The sequence below is a fragment of the Eurytemora carolleeae genome, unplaced genomic scaffold (assembly GCF_000591075.1).
Source record: "Eurytemora carolleeae unplaced genomic scaffold, Eaff_2.0 scaffold1594, whole genome shotgun sequence".
In the NCBI taxonomy this organism is placed as follows: domain Eukaryota; kingdom Metazoa; phylum Arthropoda; class Copepoda; order Calanoida; family Temoridae; genus Eurytemora; species Eurytemora carolleeae.
The window spans coordinates 2,547-18,848 of NW_019397486.1; the positions used below are offsets into that span (position 1 = coordinate 2,547).

Here is a 16,302-nt window from a genome sequence, read left to right on the forward strand (position 1 = left end):
CAGCGTCAGTTAGCTTTAGAACGTCGAGATGTGAACACCTCCGATCCTAGGAACTACTAACTCCTTCATACTGCTGCAGATGCCTACTCTAGCAACGAATGCTGCTAATGTCTAAGCCTCCAGATGTCCAAATCCACAAAACAGTCGCATGTCCTGTGGTATGAGAGGCAAATCGTTCCTCCCCACACATGTTACAGACTGCAAACCCAGTCGCATGTCCTGTGGTATGAGAGGCAAATCGTTCCTCCCCACACATGTTACAGACTGCAAACCCTCCAGGACCGTCGCCTAGATGTGAACCCTTTGCTGCCAAGATGCTGACACCTGCAAGCTGACCATCATGAAGCTCCAACTGTTCCATTCCTTTCAACACTAATAATCAATGTTATTTCATTTTCAACCGTTTAGATACTCCCAATTAAGGATCAATATTTTTAAACTTTGCTTTTATTTCTCATTTCATGCTATTATTCAATAAAGTTACCGAATATCCCTTTAGTTCTTTTATTTGTGTCAACAAATATATATATATATCTGTTCAACTAGTTAAATACCGAGTTCTCAACTTTTATTACCACAGTATTCAATTCAGGGATCAAATTAGATTTAAACCCCGAGAAAAGAAAATTAACCAACAAACTTCGACGTTGTATTTGCTGCAATGCATATCAAAGGTATTAAATACGTAAATCAAAAGACTTAACACTTATAAAGTGGCATGTCCTATTGACAAGGTACCTAAACTCAAAAGATTCAAGTGTTTAGATTTAATTTTGAAAAAATTTGCCAGAGGCAAGTCTAATTCAATTTACAATTTACATAATACCCTAGTTGTCGCGCCTCTAAATCACACTAGTTGATTGATTTGTAGGAAGAAAAATAATATGTCAGTCTAATGTTCGATATGGATACTTTTAGATAGTAAGTGAGTATAGGTCTAGCAATAAACTAATCTAAATCAGAGCGCAGTAAAGGGACTTCTTTATTAGTCAAGAGTTTCAAAGTTTCAACAGTCAAAGATGAAAGAATAAGTTTTTGATTTATAGTTTATATATAATGAGTTAATGTACTTTATATGAATAGAACCGATTTAATCAAATTCAATTAATCAATTCTAAAGTTACCAGTTGATATTTACAAATTATCTACACCAAAAACACTGTTGTAACTTATAAAACTTTTTTTAAAAGTTGAAACAATTAATGCATCTTGTTGAACTTGTTTGAGTTTATAAGAGCAGTGTTTTTTTTTTATAAAATCATAAGCCATGCAATACATAAACAAAGAGAAATAAAGAAATGTATAAAATTAAAGATTAAAATGAAACGGTCTCAGAGCCTACCCTCTCCAAACTACAGACAGGAGAAAAATAGAAGAGTAATTCCGCACAAGGTTGACCCACTTGAGGTAAAATAAAATGCAGGAAAATATATATTTATACCATATACGTAGATAAAAAAGGCTTTTAGGCGCTTCTTGCCCTTTTTTTCTTAACAATTTTGCTATAGCCGCCATTTTTTCAGGAGTGCTTCAATAAACACAAATTTTCGCAGATTTTGGGAGTCTTCAATTGGAAATTTGAAACTCAAATATGAATTTGACAGCAATATCCTACTTTTTACGAGTTGCTTTCCAATTTTCTAGATATCTTTAGCAGTTAAAGTATTNTTTTGTTTTATCAAGTTACATTTAGTTTTATCAAGTTACATTTAGTTTTATCAAGTTACATTTAGTTTTATCAAGTTACTTTTAGTTTTATCAAGTTACATTTAGTTTTATTAAGTTACGTTTAGTTTTATTAAGTTACATTTAGTTTTATCTATGTTTTAGGAAGAATTAATTCGAGCAGTACTTATGTACAAAACTGATAAAAGTACTGTACACCGCAGAGCAGAAATGTTAATGAATTATAATCAGGATAATATGCTCAGCAAAAGATCTTAAATTTGTCTCTTAACTGTAAACAAATTCTGTTTCCTTTAAAAGGGAGTGACCGGCTATGTAAGGTAGTTGAACTGAGTATGCAGTGCTGTGGAAAACTTCTTTCGGATTCATTTGAGACATATAAAACTTTTTAAAACTCTGTAAATCCTGAGTTTGAGCGCAAATTTGACGATCAAAACTCCTACTTTGGGGTGAATACGTTTTCAGAATTAGTTTTTTTAAATTTTTAAATAACGACGACATCAAATGTGAAAAAGTTCTGAAATAAACTTCAAACGTCATGCACATGAACATATTGAGAAAATAAAAATGAATCTTTTTATCGAAAATAAGTATCTTGTTCAATTATTAGTTTCTATTATCTCATTATTCTGGTTTCTCATTATTCACAAAGATATTCTGCAGATTTTCTAGAATTATTATTGAAAAGACGACATTTGAAGAATTTTAAGAAATCTGCAAATAAATTCAAAGAAAATAAGAAATTCAATATAATAATGAAAACGAAATAATTGATTTTAGCATTGACTATTGACAAATTTTGTTGTTATTTAATAATTTAAAAAAACTAACTCTGAAAACGTATCCACCCCAAAGTAGGAATTTTGAACGTCAAATTTGCGCTCAAACTCAGGATTTACAAATCTTTAAAAAGTTTAATATGTCTCAAATGAATCCGAAAGAAGTTTACCACACCACTGCATACTCAGTTCAATTATAACCTTACATAGCCGGTCACTCCCTTTAATCATTAATTTTTTCTTCTCTAGATCAACAATTTGGGTTTTCAGTTTTCACTGCCTTTTTGGGACTTACAAAAAAATGTTTGCAACATATTTATTTTAAAGATTGTGAGTCGAGGTATTCTAAAAGAAATCAATCAACTGGTTTCCCTACTTCAGGTAATGATAATTTTTTTGTTCCGTTTTTAACATGGCAGTGTCTCTAAGACGTAATTGGTATGAAAATACTAAAAAGTGAAAATGTAAAAACAATTTGCAAGAATGTACAATGCCATCTGGATATTTATTGTACTCTAGAGACCGGGTTGTATCTGGTTAGATCTGGACATTTATTGTACTCTAGAGGTTGGGTTGTATCTGGTTAAATCTGGATATTTATTGTACTCTAGAGGTTGGGTTGTATCTGATTAGATCTGGATATTTATTGTACTCTAGAGGCTGGGTTGTATCTGGTTAGATCTGGATATTTATTGTTCTCTAGAGGCTGGGTTGTATCTGATTAGATCTGGATATTTATTGTACTCTAGAGACCGGGTTGTATCTGATTAGATCTGGATATTTATTGTACTCTAGAGGCTGGGTTGTATCTGGTTAGATCTGGATATTTATTGTACTCTAGAGGCTGGGCTGTATCTGGTTAGATCTGGATATTTATTGTATTCTAGAGGCTGGGCTGTATCTGGTTAGATCTGGATATCCAAGAAATATTAAATCGTCTGGTTAACTCTGCACAACAAATTCAAAAGTTTAGGTAAGTTTAAGTAAAATGAATGATAAAAATTGCTTTCAAAAGTTCGGGTTAGTTATAATTTAAAAAATGAAGAAAAACTTTTCAAAAGTTTATAATTTTATATTTTGAAGAACATTCTAAACATTTCAAAAATATTTTTAATATAAAATTTTACGATGAAACATTTTTATTTCGTTCTTTCTTAACAAAAACAAGAAAATTACAAAAAAGTGTATAATTAGAATAAATAAATTCCTTTATTTCAGTGTTAGCCTGGAGAGTCGATGTTTTTATCTAGGTTCGTACTGTCACATTTCATAACATTCATTTATAAAGATTAAATCCTTTTTAAATAATTTGCTTTATTTTTAGAGAAAAATTAAAAAATTATAAAAAGTATTTTTTTAGGAGAAATCAGACAGGAGGAGAGAACTGTGCATTTGGTTGATATAATTACTAGGTTGGTGCAAAGTATAAAATACAGGGTTGTGCAAAAAAAAGATTTGGGGTTTTCAGCACTTATGCAAGATTTTGTCTTTTGATCCTTTTATTTGGTGTAAAACTATGTCGAATATTCGAAAATCTCTCCGCTAACTTCAGTTAACTCAGTTAACCAATATTGTTCAAGAAACAACAAAGTATCCATATAATAAAAGAAGACATTTGTATATATGTTCCCTATTGCCAGACAAACTGCTGGACCGAATGGGCTGAAATTCTTTGAGGGAACCCATTGGTACCCTGGGGGTAACATAGGCTAAACAAATTCTAATTTTTTTTTCAAAAATCTATTTTTTTTATCGAGTTTTTTTCAAAAATCCTTTTTTTGGGGCCACCCTGTAGATATTTATATATACATACCTCTTCAAGAGTTTATCTTATTGTTTACCTTTTCTCTTTTATACTTTTGTGTTGGCAAAACAGAAAAGGATGAAAAGAAAATTTCATAAGTTTACAGATGGATGAATAATAGAATACTAAAAAGTTGTAAGCCGGACAATAAAGTGATCCATAGAAAAACACTTTATTGACCCGACTCAAAACCAGCCGAGACAATAAAGTGGGTTTGAAATATTTATGGTAAAATAAGTCTGGCTGAGGACGGGATATACTATAGAGATTACAAGGAATGTTATCATAAATGTTTTTTTCGCAGTTAGAAAAAAGTTAACAATAATCTATTTTGTTTACAGATACCTGGAATCCATTAATACATTAGGTAAAAATATTACAAAATTTATCAAATACTTAATTATAAAGAAATCAAGTTTTTGACACAAACTAAAAATTTCTAAACCCCAAATCTTTAAAACCTGATGGTTGGTATCTTTAATATTTATCTGACAGAATTCATGGTTTTAAATATCAAAGATCTACGACATCGGGCTGCAGAAATATTGGGATTAGAAAATCAGAGTTTGTGACAAAAACTCAGTTCCTTTGAAAAGTTTTGATGCTAAGTTCTAAATATAAGGTTCGGAGATGAGAAAGGAGAAAGATGTTGCACAAAGTTTAGTTAAGGTTAGAAAATTAACTAAACTTTTTTAATTATCTGTTTAGAAAATTCAAGTTTTAGTAACCTTTTATGGTTGAATATAGACATTTTATACAGTACTTATTAATTATCGATTTATATTTCGATACGGCCATAAATGTATTTATTATTTCTTCCAAAAAATTTAATTTTCTAATCCCTAGATAGAGTAAACCTTGGATATTTCAAACTTAGACTATTTGATCTAACATAATTTATAGTTTAAAATATTAAAGGTCTACTATATGACATCGGGTTGCAAATAGAAAGTGATTAAAAAATCAGAGTTTGTGGCAAAAACTCCGTTTCTTTTTTATTAAGATTTATATGATAACTTAGTTTAAAAAGTTTTAGGTCGTCACTTTCAACTCTTATCTTTTTTCTTTAATTTTTAACAATAATAATTATTTTTGTGCGCAATAATTTCCAATACAAAAAAAAATTGTTCAAAAAACGTTTTTGAAATATTATTTTTATATTAATTTTCTTTAACAGATTTTCTATTTTAGAGTAACAATATCAAATTTGAGTCTGATCCTAACTACTCACAAAGAAAGCAAAGGTACAGGAAATCTTCAAGAGCAGTTTAAAGATGATTTTCTTTTGAGACTTATAAAATCCCGAATGTAATGTTTCAGGTTAAGTCTGTGTGAAGATTCACAGAATAAGTCTGAAAATGCCGCAAAACCAGGTAAATTAAGGAAAAGAATGTTTATCTTATCCTTATCTAAATCTAATTTAACGTATTTTTATCAATTTTCGTGGAATCGTAGTTTTAATATTTTGTGTTTTTAGAGCTTAGACAGTCAGATATTGAAAGTAGGTAAAGTAAAAATCAATTTATTTTAGATAACAACTTTTTATACAAAATACTTTTATTTAAAATAGGAAACAAATTTTAGAAAATTATTATTTTAAGGCCATTTTGATTTTTGTTTAATATTTTGTACAACAATGAATATATATTTCAATATCTTACCAATACTTTTCAAGGACTGGGTCTACAAGATTATCAGTGGACTACTCAGCTAAATTAAAGGAAAGGAAATATATACCAAATATCAAAACTTAAAGGGAGTGTTTGCGAAAAATGAAAGGGGGTATAGGCTTGATGCGATAAAAAGCGCTTTTGATCGGTACTAATTTTACTTCTATCTGATGCGTCTATAAGGAGAAAAATATTAAAGTTAAAGACGTTTTAATATCTGAATGATTTGTTTGAAATTAAATTGAGTTTTTTTACGGTCTAAGTAGTATGTTGCAATTTTCTGAATTTGTATGGGCGCTAAGTTATTCGGTATGAGACTTCTTTAACAATTGTCTCCTTATAGACGCAACAGATAGAAGTAAGATTAGTAGCGATCAAAAGCGCTATTTTATCGCATTAAGCCTATACCCCCTTTCATTTTTCGCGAACACTCCCTTTAACAAAAACTTCTATATTTTTTAATTCACTCTCAAAAGCTTTTACAGGTCAAAAATTAATTAGATATCCATGATTTTCTATTTAAAACTAATTATTTTCAATTGTTGTTTATCTACAAAAATGACTTGAGTTGACATTGTACGACTTCGTGACCCCTAGTTTTGATTTACGCACTAGTATGAGGAAAGGAAGTTTAGTCCCATCTTGGGAGTTAGGATCTAAAACCAATTCCTCTTTAATAAACGACGTTATGACTGAAGACATTCGAAATTACTATGGCTTGATATGCCCCCGAACTCCCTTGACCTCCCTTGAATAATATTGGTGTAACCTGGTTGTATTAAAAGGATGGATCAGATACAGATAGATCTGTCAATCATTCCTTCTCCAGGCAGTCTGATCGACTGGACAGATTATCGTTAGATCATGGGAGACGATCAATTCAACTCAGAAGAATTGAAGATTATTCAACCAGTAGATCAGATCCTGAACGATCGACGGCGATCAGACAAAGGTGCTATTTTTTTAAATAAAATACTTAATTTATTTATTGATTTCTCGTGTTTTAGACGAAGTTTGTTTGAAAACAATCGGGAAAGATATTGTCTCGAGTTTTTGCCAGAAGAGCCAATGATCGAAGATTTCGATATTCAAAGGAAAGCCTCGAAAAAGGTTTCGATTGCCGAGAACTTAAATTGTGATTACAGTGACGAATCCAATGAGCATTCAGAAACAGGTATTCAAATTAATTCTTTTAAAAAGGTAAAATAAGTGACAGCAATAATATAAACTGAAGAAAAAAAAACGCAATATTCATTACAATTTAAGGACATAAGACACAAAACCCTAGATAATATTGTGAATCGAATATGCCACGCTATAGGTAGAAAGTCAATTTTATGTTTACAGGTTTACAATCCCTTTACTAGTTCAGTTATACAGGGTGTCCCAATAAACATGGGAATTAAATGACGACTTTTATATCGTCTTCGATCCAAGTGGCATTTTTAACAATAATTGCGGTATTCCAGTTTACACATCTAATATCGAAAACGCCTAGTCTTGAGATTTTTAAAATGAAATCCACCATTTTTGTATTTTCAAAATTGACGGAGATATTGCAAAACGTGTACTAGTTTATTTAATAAATTAAAATAAACTTAATATCTAATATCTTTGTCCATTTAAAAGACACGAGGCCCCTTTATGAGAAGCTCGTAAGACAAACAGCCTTGTTTTTATATGTTCTTCGCCATGCATTAAATATTAGAAATCAAAGACGACTTTCGAGTCGCCCTCAATTCCCATGTTTATTGATATTGTATGATAATTATTTTGCGGAGAAATGATTTTATCTTAAAAAAGCAATGTAAATTTGCAAAGACCTGCTGTTTTTAAAGAATTTTGCATATTCATAAAAGTAGAAACAATTATAATTGTATTAATTAGGGTTCTAAACATTGTAATACTTAAAGGTTTACCTTTAAATTTAAATTTCTCTTTTATATGAGACCACTTTCTCTACGCAGGGTTTGAAACTAATAATATCACATATTTTAATAATTTTAATATTTTAATACCTAATGTTGTAAACTTTTTATATATTTTAAACTTTCACCTTTGGATCCAACAGAATTGATATTTTGAAATATCAAAGGTCCATGACATCAAGTTGCCAAGAAAAGGGACTGGTAAATCAAAGCCTGAAGCTATTCGTTATTTAGATCCAAATTTTTAAGCTAACATGATTAAGACATTTGTTTACTTGGAAAATCTTGAAATAAAAATTTTATTGTTTAGACTGTAAAGAGGAAGAGATGGTTTTTGAACTGGGAAATCATAAAAGCATAGAGAGTTATATTAAACAAATTGTTTTCATTATTTTATCTATTTTTATCTATTATTTTTTCTCAAATATATTTAAGTTTTAGGATTAAATTGCTTATTTTGAGAGAAATTTTTCCGGGTTCTGATACAACCCTTAGTTTTAGATAAAAGAATTCAAATTGACTATTTTGTTTAACATAATTTAAACACCAAAGATCTACGACATCGGGTTGTAAAGATATAAGGATTAGAAAATCACAATTTCTGTCAAAAACTAAACATGTTTCAAAACTAAGTACAAGGAATTGAGTTTTTGCCACAAACTCAAATCTTCTGATCCCAATATTTTTGCAACCTGATGGTGCACACCTTTGATATTTCAAACTTAGATTATTTTATCTATAAGTATCAATAGTTTGAAATATCTAAGGTCTACGACTCGACATTGGATTGCAAAGATATAGAGATCAGAGTTTGTGGCAAAAACTCAACTCCTTTGCATCATTATTAATCCCTATAAAATATACTAGTAAAAAGGTTACAGAGAACTTCACTATACAAGGGTAAAAATATTTCAAGATAACTTTGCGACATATAATTTTCATGAGTTTTAAACAAGAATTAAAAACTATTAAATCTAAAATTTTCTTATCATAAGATCTTGGGAAAAAGATTTACATTAGAATATTTGCAAAATTTTGAACAAAAGTTAAATTTGATCGGATTCCCTCATTTATTGGCAGATGTAAATCACGGGCAGCAGTAGTACATTTGAATTTCCGAGCCGGGTCAACCTTTCCGGTCCCAGTTTGTACTGTACCTAGCTCTATGGACAGGACTAGCCGGTGCAACAAGGTTGACGCGGTCAGATTTCATGCTTCATATAGGGTGGATTTACTTTTAATAAAGGGGCAGATTTGCGAGAAATCCCGATAAAAATAGGGTCACCTCGATATTGTGAAATTGTCATAATATCTCGAATATGCTTTTAAAAAATTCCGACCAATCCCTTTTTTCTCTTTTTCATTCTTACTCAACCCCCACCATGTCCCATTCTACCCTTTTATCTTTCTACCCTTCTATCCTCCTACCCTTCTACCCTTTTATCTTTCTACCCTTCTTCCCTTTTATCTTTCTACCCTTCTTCTACCCTTTTATCTTTCTACCATTCTACCCTCCTACCCTTCTACCCTTTTATCCTTCTACTCTCCTACCCTCCATCATTATATTTATTTTGTTGCTTGAATAATCATGTTTTTGCTTTATTGTTGGCTAAAGCACCCCTGCTGTTTGAATAGGAATAATGTGAACACTTAATTTGTTTGACAGACAGTTCTTTCCACATTATTAACCTTCTCATCAATCTATCTATCTATATGTCTATCTATCTATCTATCTATATGTCTATCTATCTATCTATCTATCTATCTATCTATCTATCTATCTATCTATCTATCTATATATCTATCTATCTATCTATCTATCTATCTATCTATCTATCTATCTATCTATCTATCTATCTATCTGTCTATCCATCTATCTATCTATCTATCTATCTATCTATCTATCTATCTATCTATCTATCTATCTATCTATCTATCTATCTATCTAAAATGTTGTCTATTTTTATTATCTACCTCTTTCCATCTATCTTTCTTTCTGTCTATCTGATTCTCATGCCTACTACGACTTATCTCTCTATTTGTAATAAATATTGGGTAACACGATATTCTGTGAACCTGTAGTACATCGTTCATTATTAACTATCTGGGTTTGTAAATTTCTACGTAAAACCTATTATTCATTTGAACTGAGCTTCAAATGAATATGTGTAACAAATACACCAATCCCCATATCTGTTAACCTGAACATACCTAAATATAATAAACATGAGCTACAAAAACATGCACCGTGATTAGATTACCTATGTTTATATCTGGCCATGTTAATCCTTTAAATACGTAAAATCAACTAAACTACACTGTAAACATGTGTGGAGATAGCTTAACTGCTTTCCATCTATCCTCACTAATCTTATAAATATGTACATTAAACTTGTAATTATGTCAATTCACATTAACGTGTAACATAGAGACTCCGTACAGATTACTGAGCGAGAGTAATCATTCCCTGTTTTAATAAACAGGTTGAATATATTGATTTGGCATTGGTAGTTGCATACTTTTGTTCATAGAGGATATTGATAGCTTCAATCACTCCCATCGGTAGTGGCATTGATAGTTCACAGGATTGCAGCCGTGTGGATCATGTCCTAGTTAAGACATTGATCGATTTAGAGTTTGTGTCCCTGTTGACATTCATAGCTGGCCCTCATTGAAACATACAAGCTGAAGATCACGGCCGGTTGTAGTGGCGTTGATAGTTCACAGGATCGTAGCCGTGTGGATAATGTCCTAGTTGAGACATTGATTGATTAAGAGCTTGTGTCTCTGTTGACATTCATAGCTGGCCCTCATTGAAACATAGAAACGTTGAAGATCGCACCCAGTGGTAGTGGGGTTGATAGTTCACATGATTGTAGCTGTGTGTTGACATTGATAGTTAAGAGATTCTGAGTTGTACCTGGATAGATACGGGTTCGAGAAACTGTTATGGAGTAGGGAATTTAAATACATATCTAACTGCTCTTGAATCTATCTTTATTGCTTTATCTCTAACTTGATCAATATGGGATTGGATTAGATACCTAGGTCTCTAAATGGGATTGAAATGGATACGATAGCCTAGCAAGAGCATAGAAATGGGCTCTTGTGATAGTTTGAATATGTCACACTGATTTAACAGTTCTGTCCTTGTCAATTATTCCAGTAATCTGTGACTTTCGACCACAATTTAACCAATTAAACATATTTTTTTCGTTTTTTCTCTGAAATGGGAATGACATTGAAATGGGAATGATATTGTGTGAATGATATTGAACTGGGAAAGATATTGAAATGGGAATGATATTGAAATGAGAATGATGTTAAAATGGGAATGACATTGAAATGGGAATGATATTGAACTGGGAATGATATTAAACTAGGAATGATATAGAACTGGGAATGATATTGAACTGGGAATGATATTGAACTGGAAATGATATTGAACTGGGAATGATATTGAACTGGGAATGATATTGAACTGGGAATGATATTGAACTGGGAATGATATTGAACTGGGGATAGTATTGTAATATGAATGGTATGAATATGACACATTATAAAGAAGATGAGTAATGGGGTCATTAAATGTGTTTGACTCTAAACGTGCTCTAGACCCATTGAGTATAAAAATGTATATAATATATATAAACATGAATGATAGATGTTCAACGCTTCATTTTCATCCAACTCAATCAAGTTTAAACATTGTCGACATCACTCTTTGGGTTCAACATACGTTCAAAATTATAAAGGGATGGTTTAAAGATTGGATAAACGTACTGCACGTTTATAATGAAATATTGATCCGAGGTTTACGAAATTTCTTTACGTTTAATAGATTAAGAAAAAATTGGATAAATAGATTTTAATGAATATAAACTGTTTATAGGGAGGAACAATTTTGTTTAGAGGCAAAGGCGGAAAAATAAAAACTGCAAATTCATCTTTAACATCTGCTGATGTAAATAAGTGTCTTAGGCGAATTTTGGTCGTTGATGATAAAATCTTTCAGTTCAATTTTGATCAAAATTTTTAGTTTTTTTAATTCTGCTTGAATATCCGTGTTCATTTACTAATTAATTGAATTTATACCTTTAATTTAATTAAGACCTTTGATGGTTTTCATAATTTATACTAAATTGAAGATAAAATATCGACATTTTGAACTCTGCAACCTCAGATTTCCTAGAGTTTTAATAGTTTTAGCTTAATCGTTGTTTTATGTTCAAAAATACAGAAGATGTAAATGATATGAGATGCGCGCGTGTAAAATGTATTTAATACGAGCTTTATCGATTTTCATCCGGCTTCGTGGTTGGAAACGTATTTAAAGGTTGTCGTTCTATAAATTTGCACAATTCGTTTAGTAAAAATATAGAAAATTCCGGAAGCTTCCCGCCAATTTATTCTTCGCATCGAAAAGTGGGATTTTCAAATTTAGAGTTAATGTTGCTAATTAGTTTCATCCATTTAATATTGACAAAGGAATTGATTCTTTGTTACAAAATCTAATTTTCTAATCCCTATATCTTTGCAATCCAATGTCGTTAGTTTGGTAATACAATTTGGTACAATGTGTTTAGGAAACAGTTAAAAGTTATAACCCTGCAAACCCTCTAGATTTGGCAGTTGTAATTCTCTGTTGCGCTCAATACTCCGTGAAATTCCAAAACAGAGAGAGGGGGATTGAATTTTGTAGATCCAGAAAAATATTATCTGTGGGATGCCTGCGTAGAGACTGGCAGCTGGTGGGGTCTTAAATGTAAGACATGTGGCCGCAGCGCTCGGCCCCCTAGCCTGTCCTAGCCGCAGCGCTCGGCCCAGAAAGTGTCTTAACCTAACCTAACCCTAAATAAATACTAATTTCTGGATCTACAAACTTCCTTTTCTCCTTCAGCGTCAGTAGATCTTAGAATTCGACTATATTTGTTTTCCCCATAAATAACAAAAAGCTATAGTTATTACACGTGGATTTAACGGTTCTGTCAATAATCCAGAAAGTTTTGACTTTCGATCACAAATTGACCCATAAAACATAATTTTTTAACCTTTTTTTAAAAATACTTTTTTGTCGGCATATGCATTTTGAATGAAAAAGTATAAAAAAACAAATCCGTAAGGTAAAAGGTTGATGAATTATAGACCAAAACACTTATGATTTCAAGTAGAAGAAACCGAATGCTGCTCACTCTGGTTAGTCATGTGTGATTAGTTAACTCATTTCTCTATTTATCTTCAGAATATGTTTTCTACAGTTTATACCTAACAGGGTTGTTAATAATGCTTGAGATATCCTTGTTTTTGCACCTAAAATATTCAGATAATTATTTGTGGTTTCTCTATATATAAGGGATTTCAGAGGCAGCGACAAAGCAGGAGATTTGCAGAATATAACTTAATCAAAAACGATATTATTTTCTATAGAAACATGATTCCCAAATGTAAAAACTAAAAAAACACCCCATTTTTTGCTCAGCTAGACAAAAGTAGGTTTTTGTTAAAATGAAGGGTCACTTGAAATAGCGTCATGTCATCATATATCAGTCCCAATAAAATGTCTGCCCTAACTGAACCTGCTCTAATGTGAACCTTGTTCTTTGTTTTACCTTATTTACAATGCTTGTTGGATTCTTGTTTAAACGCTTGTTATGCAAATTCTTTCATAATAAATTGGGAGATTAGAAACATCGAGATTATATCGTTTTAAACTCCCCCACTATACTGGGCAGATATAGTAAAAAAAACATGGCAGAAAAGGGTTCGAAACACAGACTAGATATTCGCACACTACTCAAAAGCTCTCAAGGGCTAAGCTAGGCAGGCCTATAGTTGTATGTACCGGCACGCAATGCTACATTTTCACGTAAGGTTTTTGACTGCCATTTAACGGCCACTTGTTGCATAAATACCCAAGGGTTAAGTTTTAAAATTAAAAAAAAAACTTCTAGCATAAACCATAAAGTTTATAAATTTTGAAGGTTTTGTATTTCGTATCCAAAGGATCCTTTACTATCTCTGAATACAGACGTTGTATTGCATTGATCTCCATCTGATGTAGACTATTATACGGATTAATTCAATTCCTCTTCGATATCCCGTGGTAGTTCTTGGTCATACCCTGGCAGAGGATTTTTAATTGAAGATAAAGCATGTAATATCAAATATAAAAATTCCAACATCGGATATCGAGATCAAGAAATAAGCAATCAAGATTAGTGCTGCAATCCACACAAAATTCCGACTTCAGTTTAATTCATAATTGTGAAATGTGGAAAAAGAAATACTGAATTTTCAACCATTTAAAAACATGAAACTAAAAAATCAGTTTGTTGCTCAGAAAGTGTTAAACGAAACTTTCGTCATTAACTGATCTTTCACAGAATAATTGAAATGCGAAAAAATACTAAAGGATTGAATAAATACTTATGATCACCTCGAATCATAATCATTAGTACGCTGCAGGGAAGAAAGACCAGGAATCCTCACTTTTTAATCACGTTATAAATATGCGGCACTGTATGGGAGAATAATAAACAAACTCACAATTATGCAGTTCAACATGCATATCGTCTTCCTATTCCATAGTTGTATAGGTATCACATTTTGAATAAAGATATTGGGGCTCCTGGTGCCCCTTTCTTGGCATGGTGAGCTTAAAGTACATTATATATATATATATCGTTATACAATTCTAAATGTGAATGTGTCAGCTCTAGATGAATAATACTGGATCATGATCAGGACTCAAGAGTGAAAGGTTAATGTTTGTACAACGTTTTTATTCATCTTTACACAATCACCCTCCTCCTCCTCATCCCCCTTCCCCCTCTTCCATTCCCCCTCCCTTCCTCTCCTCTTTCTCTCCCCCTTCTATCCCCTTTCTTCTCCCTCGCCCCCCTTCCCCTCCTCCTTCCCAAGATAAACTGTCACTACAAACTTGAAAAGAGTCCAGAAAGACCCAACATGAATGATTCTCTTCCCTGGATTCTTAAATTTGATTTCATCTCAACGCCGCTCAGTACACTTAATTGACGTATCAGATATGACGGTTCAGTATAATATGTCTTGATTTCCTAAACTTTTTTTTCATGGAACTTTCTTGGTGGTTTCCTAACATACCAAGACAAAGGAACTGAGTGTTTGCCACAAGTTCAAATTTTCAAATTCCTATATCTTTGTAACCTAATGATTTAAACCTTTGATATTTCAAACTTAGATTATTTGATCGAACATAATTTAAAGTTTGAAATATCTATGGTCTAATACATTGGGTTTAGAAGATATAAGAATTACAATATCAGAGTTTGAGGCCAAGACTCATTTCCTTTTCATTATGTTGTTTTAGTGTCCAATCTACGTTCTTTCAAACGCTTTCACATAAAATTATTCATTACAAAGATATTTATTATTTATTTAAAATTAAAATGTACTATACTGTAAAAATTTAGGTGGGCGTCAACAATAATTGGTTAGGTTTGCTGGTAGGTCAATTGGTTGGTTGGTCGGTTGGTTCTTTGATCAATAGGTTTATTTGTCGCGCTCCTCAACTCGGACACAGTAGTCTCCAATAATCAGTAAATAGATATATTTCAAACCTGTAATAAAAAACGGGTATAGTAAAAAATAGAATGACAATGCATTAATTTAGTTTATATTTAAAATATATCTTACTAGTTTTTCGTGACCGAGTGAAAGGAGTGATTAGGGTTTGAGGGTTTGATGGAATAGTTAAAACATTTCTAAATATTTCTGAAAATATAAACCCGGTTTTAAGTGGAATAAACTATTGATTGCAAGGTTATTAATGGATTTAATCTTTCACTTAACAAAACGTTTCACTGTTTGTTGTTTCTTTGTCTGAGAGTATAGATAAATTTGAACAGAGACTTAGAAGTTGTATTTATGGTCAACAACTACACATTTATATCACAATATTATGGAGTATTTAATATTAAGAACTCTGTACATTTATTTGGGCATAATTTAAAAGTATTTAGATTTAAAAATGAATTAAAAAATACATTCACTGGAATTAAAAGCTTGTATGATAGTCGAGATAAGATAGCTAATATTGAGCTAGTCGTCACAACACTAAAATCAAATTTTTTCAACAATGTTGTCGCACAAATTTGAAATGCAATTTTTAAACAGACTTAAATGCAATATTAAGTAATAACAATAATCGTTTTCTTGAAACTATTTCGACACTCTCTTAGAATCCTGAATTAACGCATTAATTAACTATTTTGTTGTGTTTAAAGGGGTGAAGACACTATTTCAAAAAACAATCTATTAAAGAGTGGCATGTCTGGTTCACAACGGAACCCGTTAAACTTTTATCTGAGTAGCAATGAGAAAATATCGTAGAGAAACCACAATTTTAGCTCAGTAACATGGATATCTCATTCATCATTGGCCAGACTCTATTATTG

General features: G+C 31.6%; 1 protein-coding gene across 1 annotated transcript; it reads left to right on the plus strand.

Moving 5' to 3' along the window:
- Positions 1 to 1,285: 1,285 nt before the first annotated feature.
- LOC111714548 (uncharacterized) lies at positions 1,286 to 8,308 on the plus strand. Its single transcript, XM_023489679.1, has 15 exons — positions 1,286 to 1,407; positions 1,831 to 1,917; positions 2,793 to 2,846; positions 3,353 to 3,438; positions 3,684 to 3,715; positions 3,826 to 3,877; positions 4,611 to 4,636; positions 4,892 to 4,938; positions 5,461 to 5,513; positions 5,590 to 5,642; positions 5,747 to 5,774; positions 5,945 to 5,990; positions 6,725 to 6,891; positions 6,947 to 7,113; positions 8,178 to 8,308. Exons 1-15 carry the CDS (start codon positions 1,321 to 1,323, stop codon positions 8,306 to 8,308), a joined length of 1,116 nt encoding a protein of 371 aa, XP_023345447.1. The 5' UTR covers positions 1,286 to 1,320.
- The last annotated feature ends 7,994 nt before the right edge of the window (positions 8,309 to 16,302 follow it).

What these genes read in the sequence shown, in the direction of transcription:
- LOC111714548 (XM_023489679.1), top strand. Translation starts at nt 1,321, where the DNA reads ATGAAACGGTCTCAGAGCCTACCCTCTCCAAACTACAGACAGGAGAAA. An exon ending in TTGGTTGATATAATTACTAG is followed by an intron (nt 3,878 to 4,610) that starts GTTGGTGCAAAG and finishes TTTTGTTTACAG; the next exon opens with ATACCTGGAATCCATTAATA. An exon ending in TGAAAATGCCGCAAAACCAG is followed by an intron (nt 5,643 to 5,746) that starts GTAAATTAAGGA and finishes TTGTGTTTTTAG; the next exon opens with AGCTTAGACAGTCAGATATT.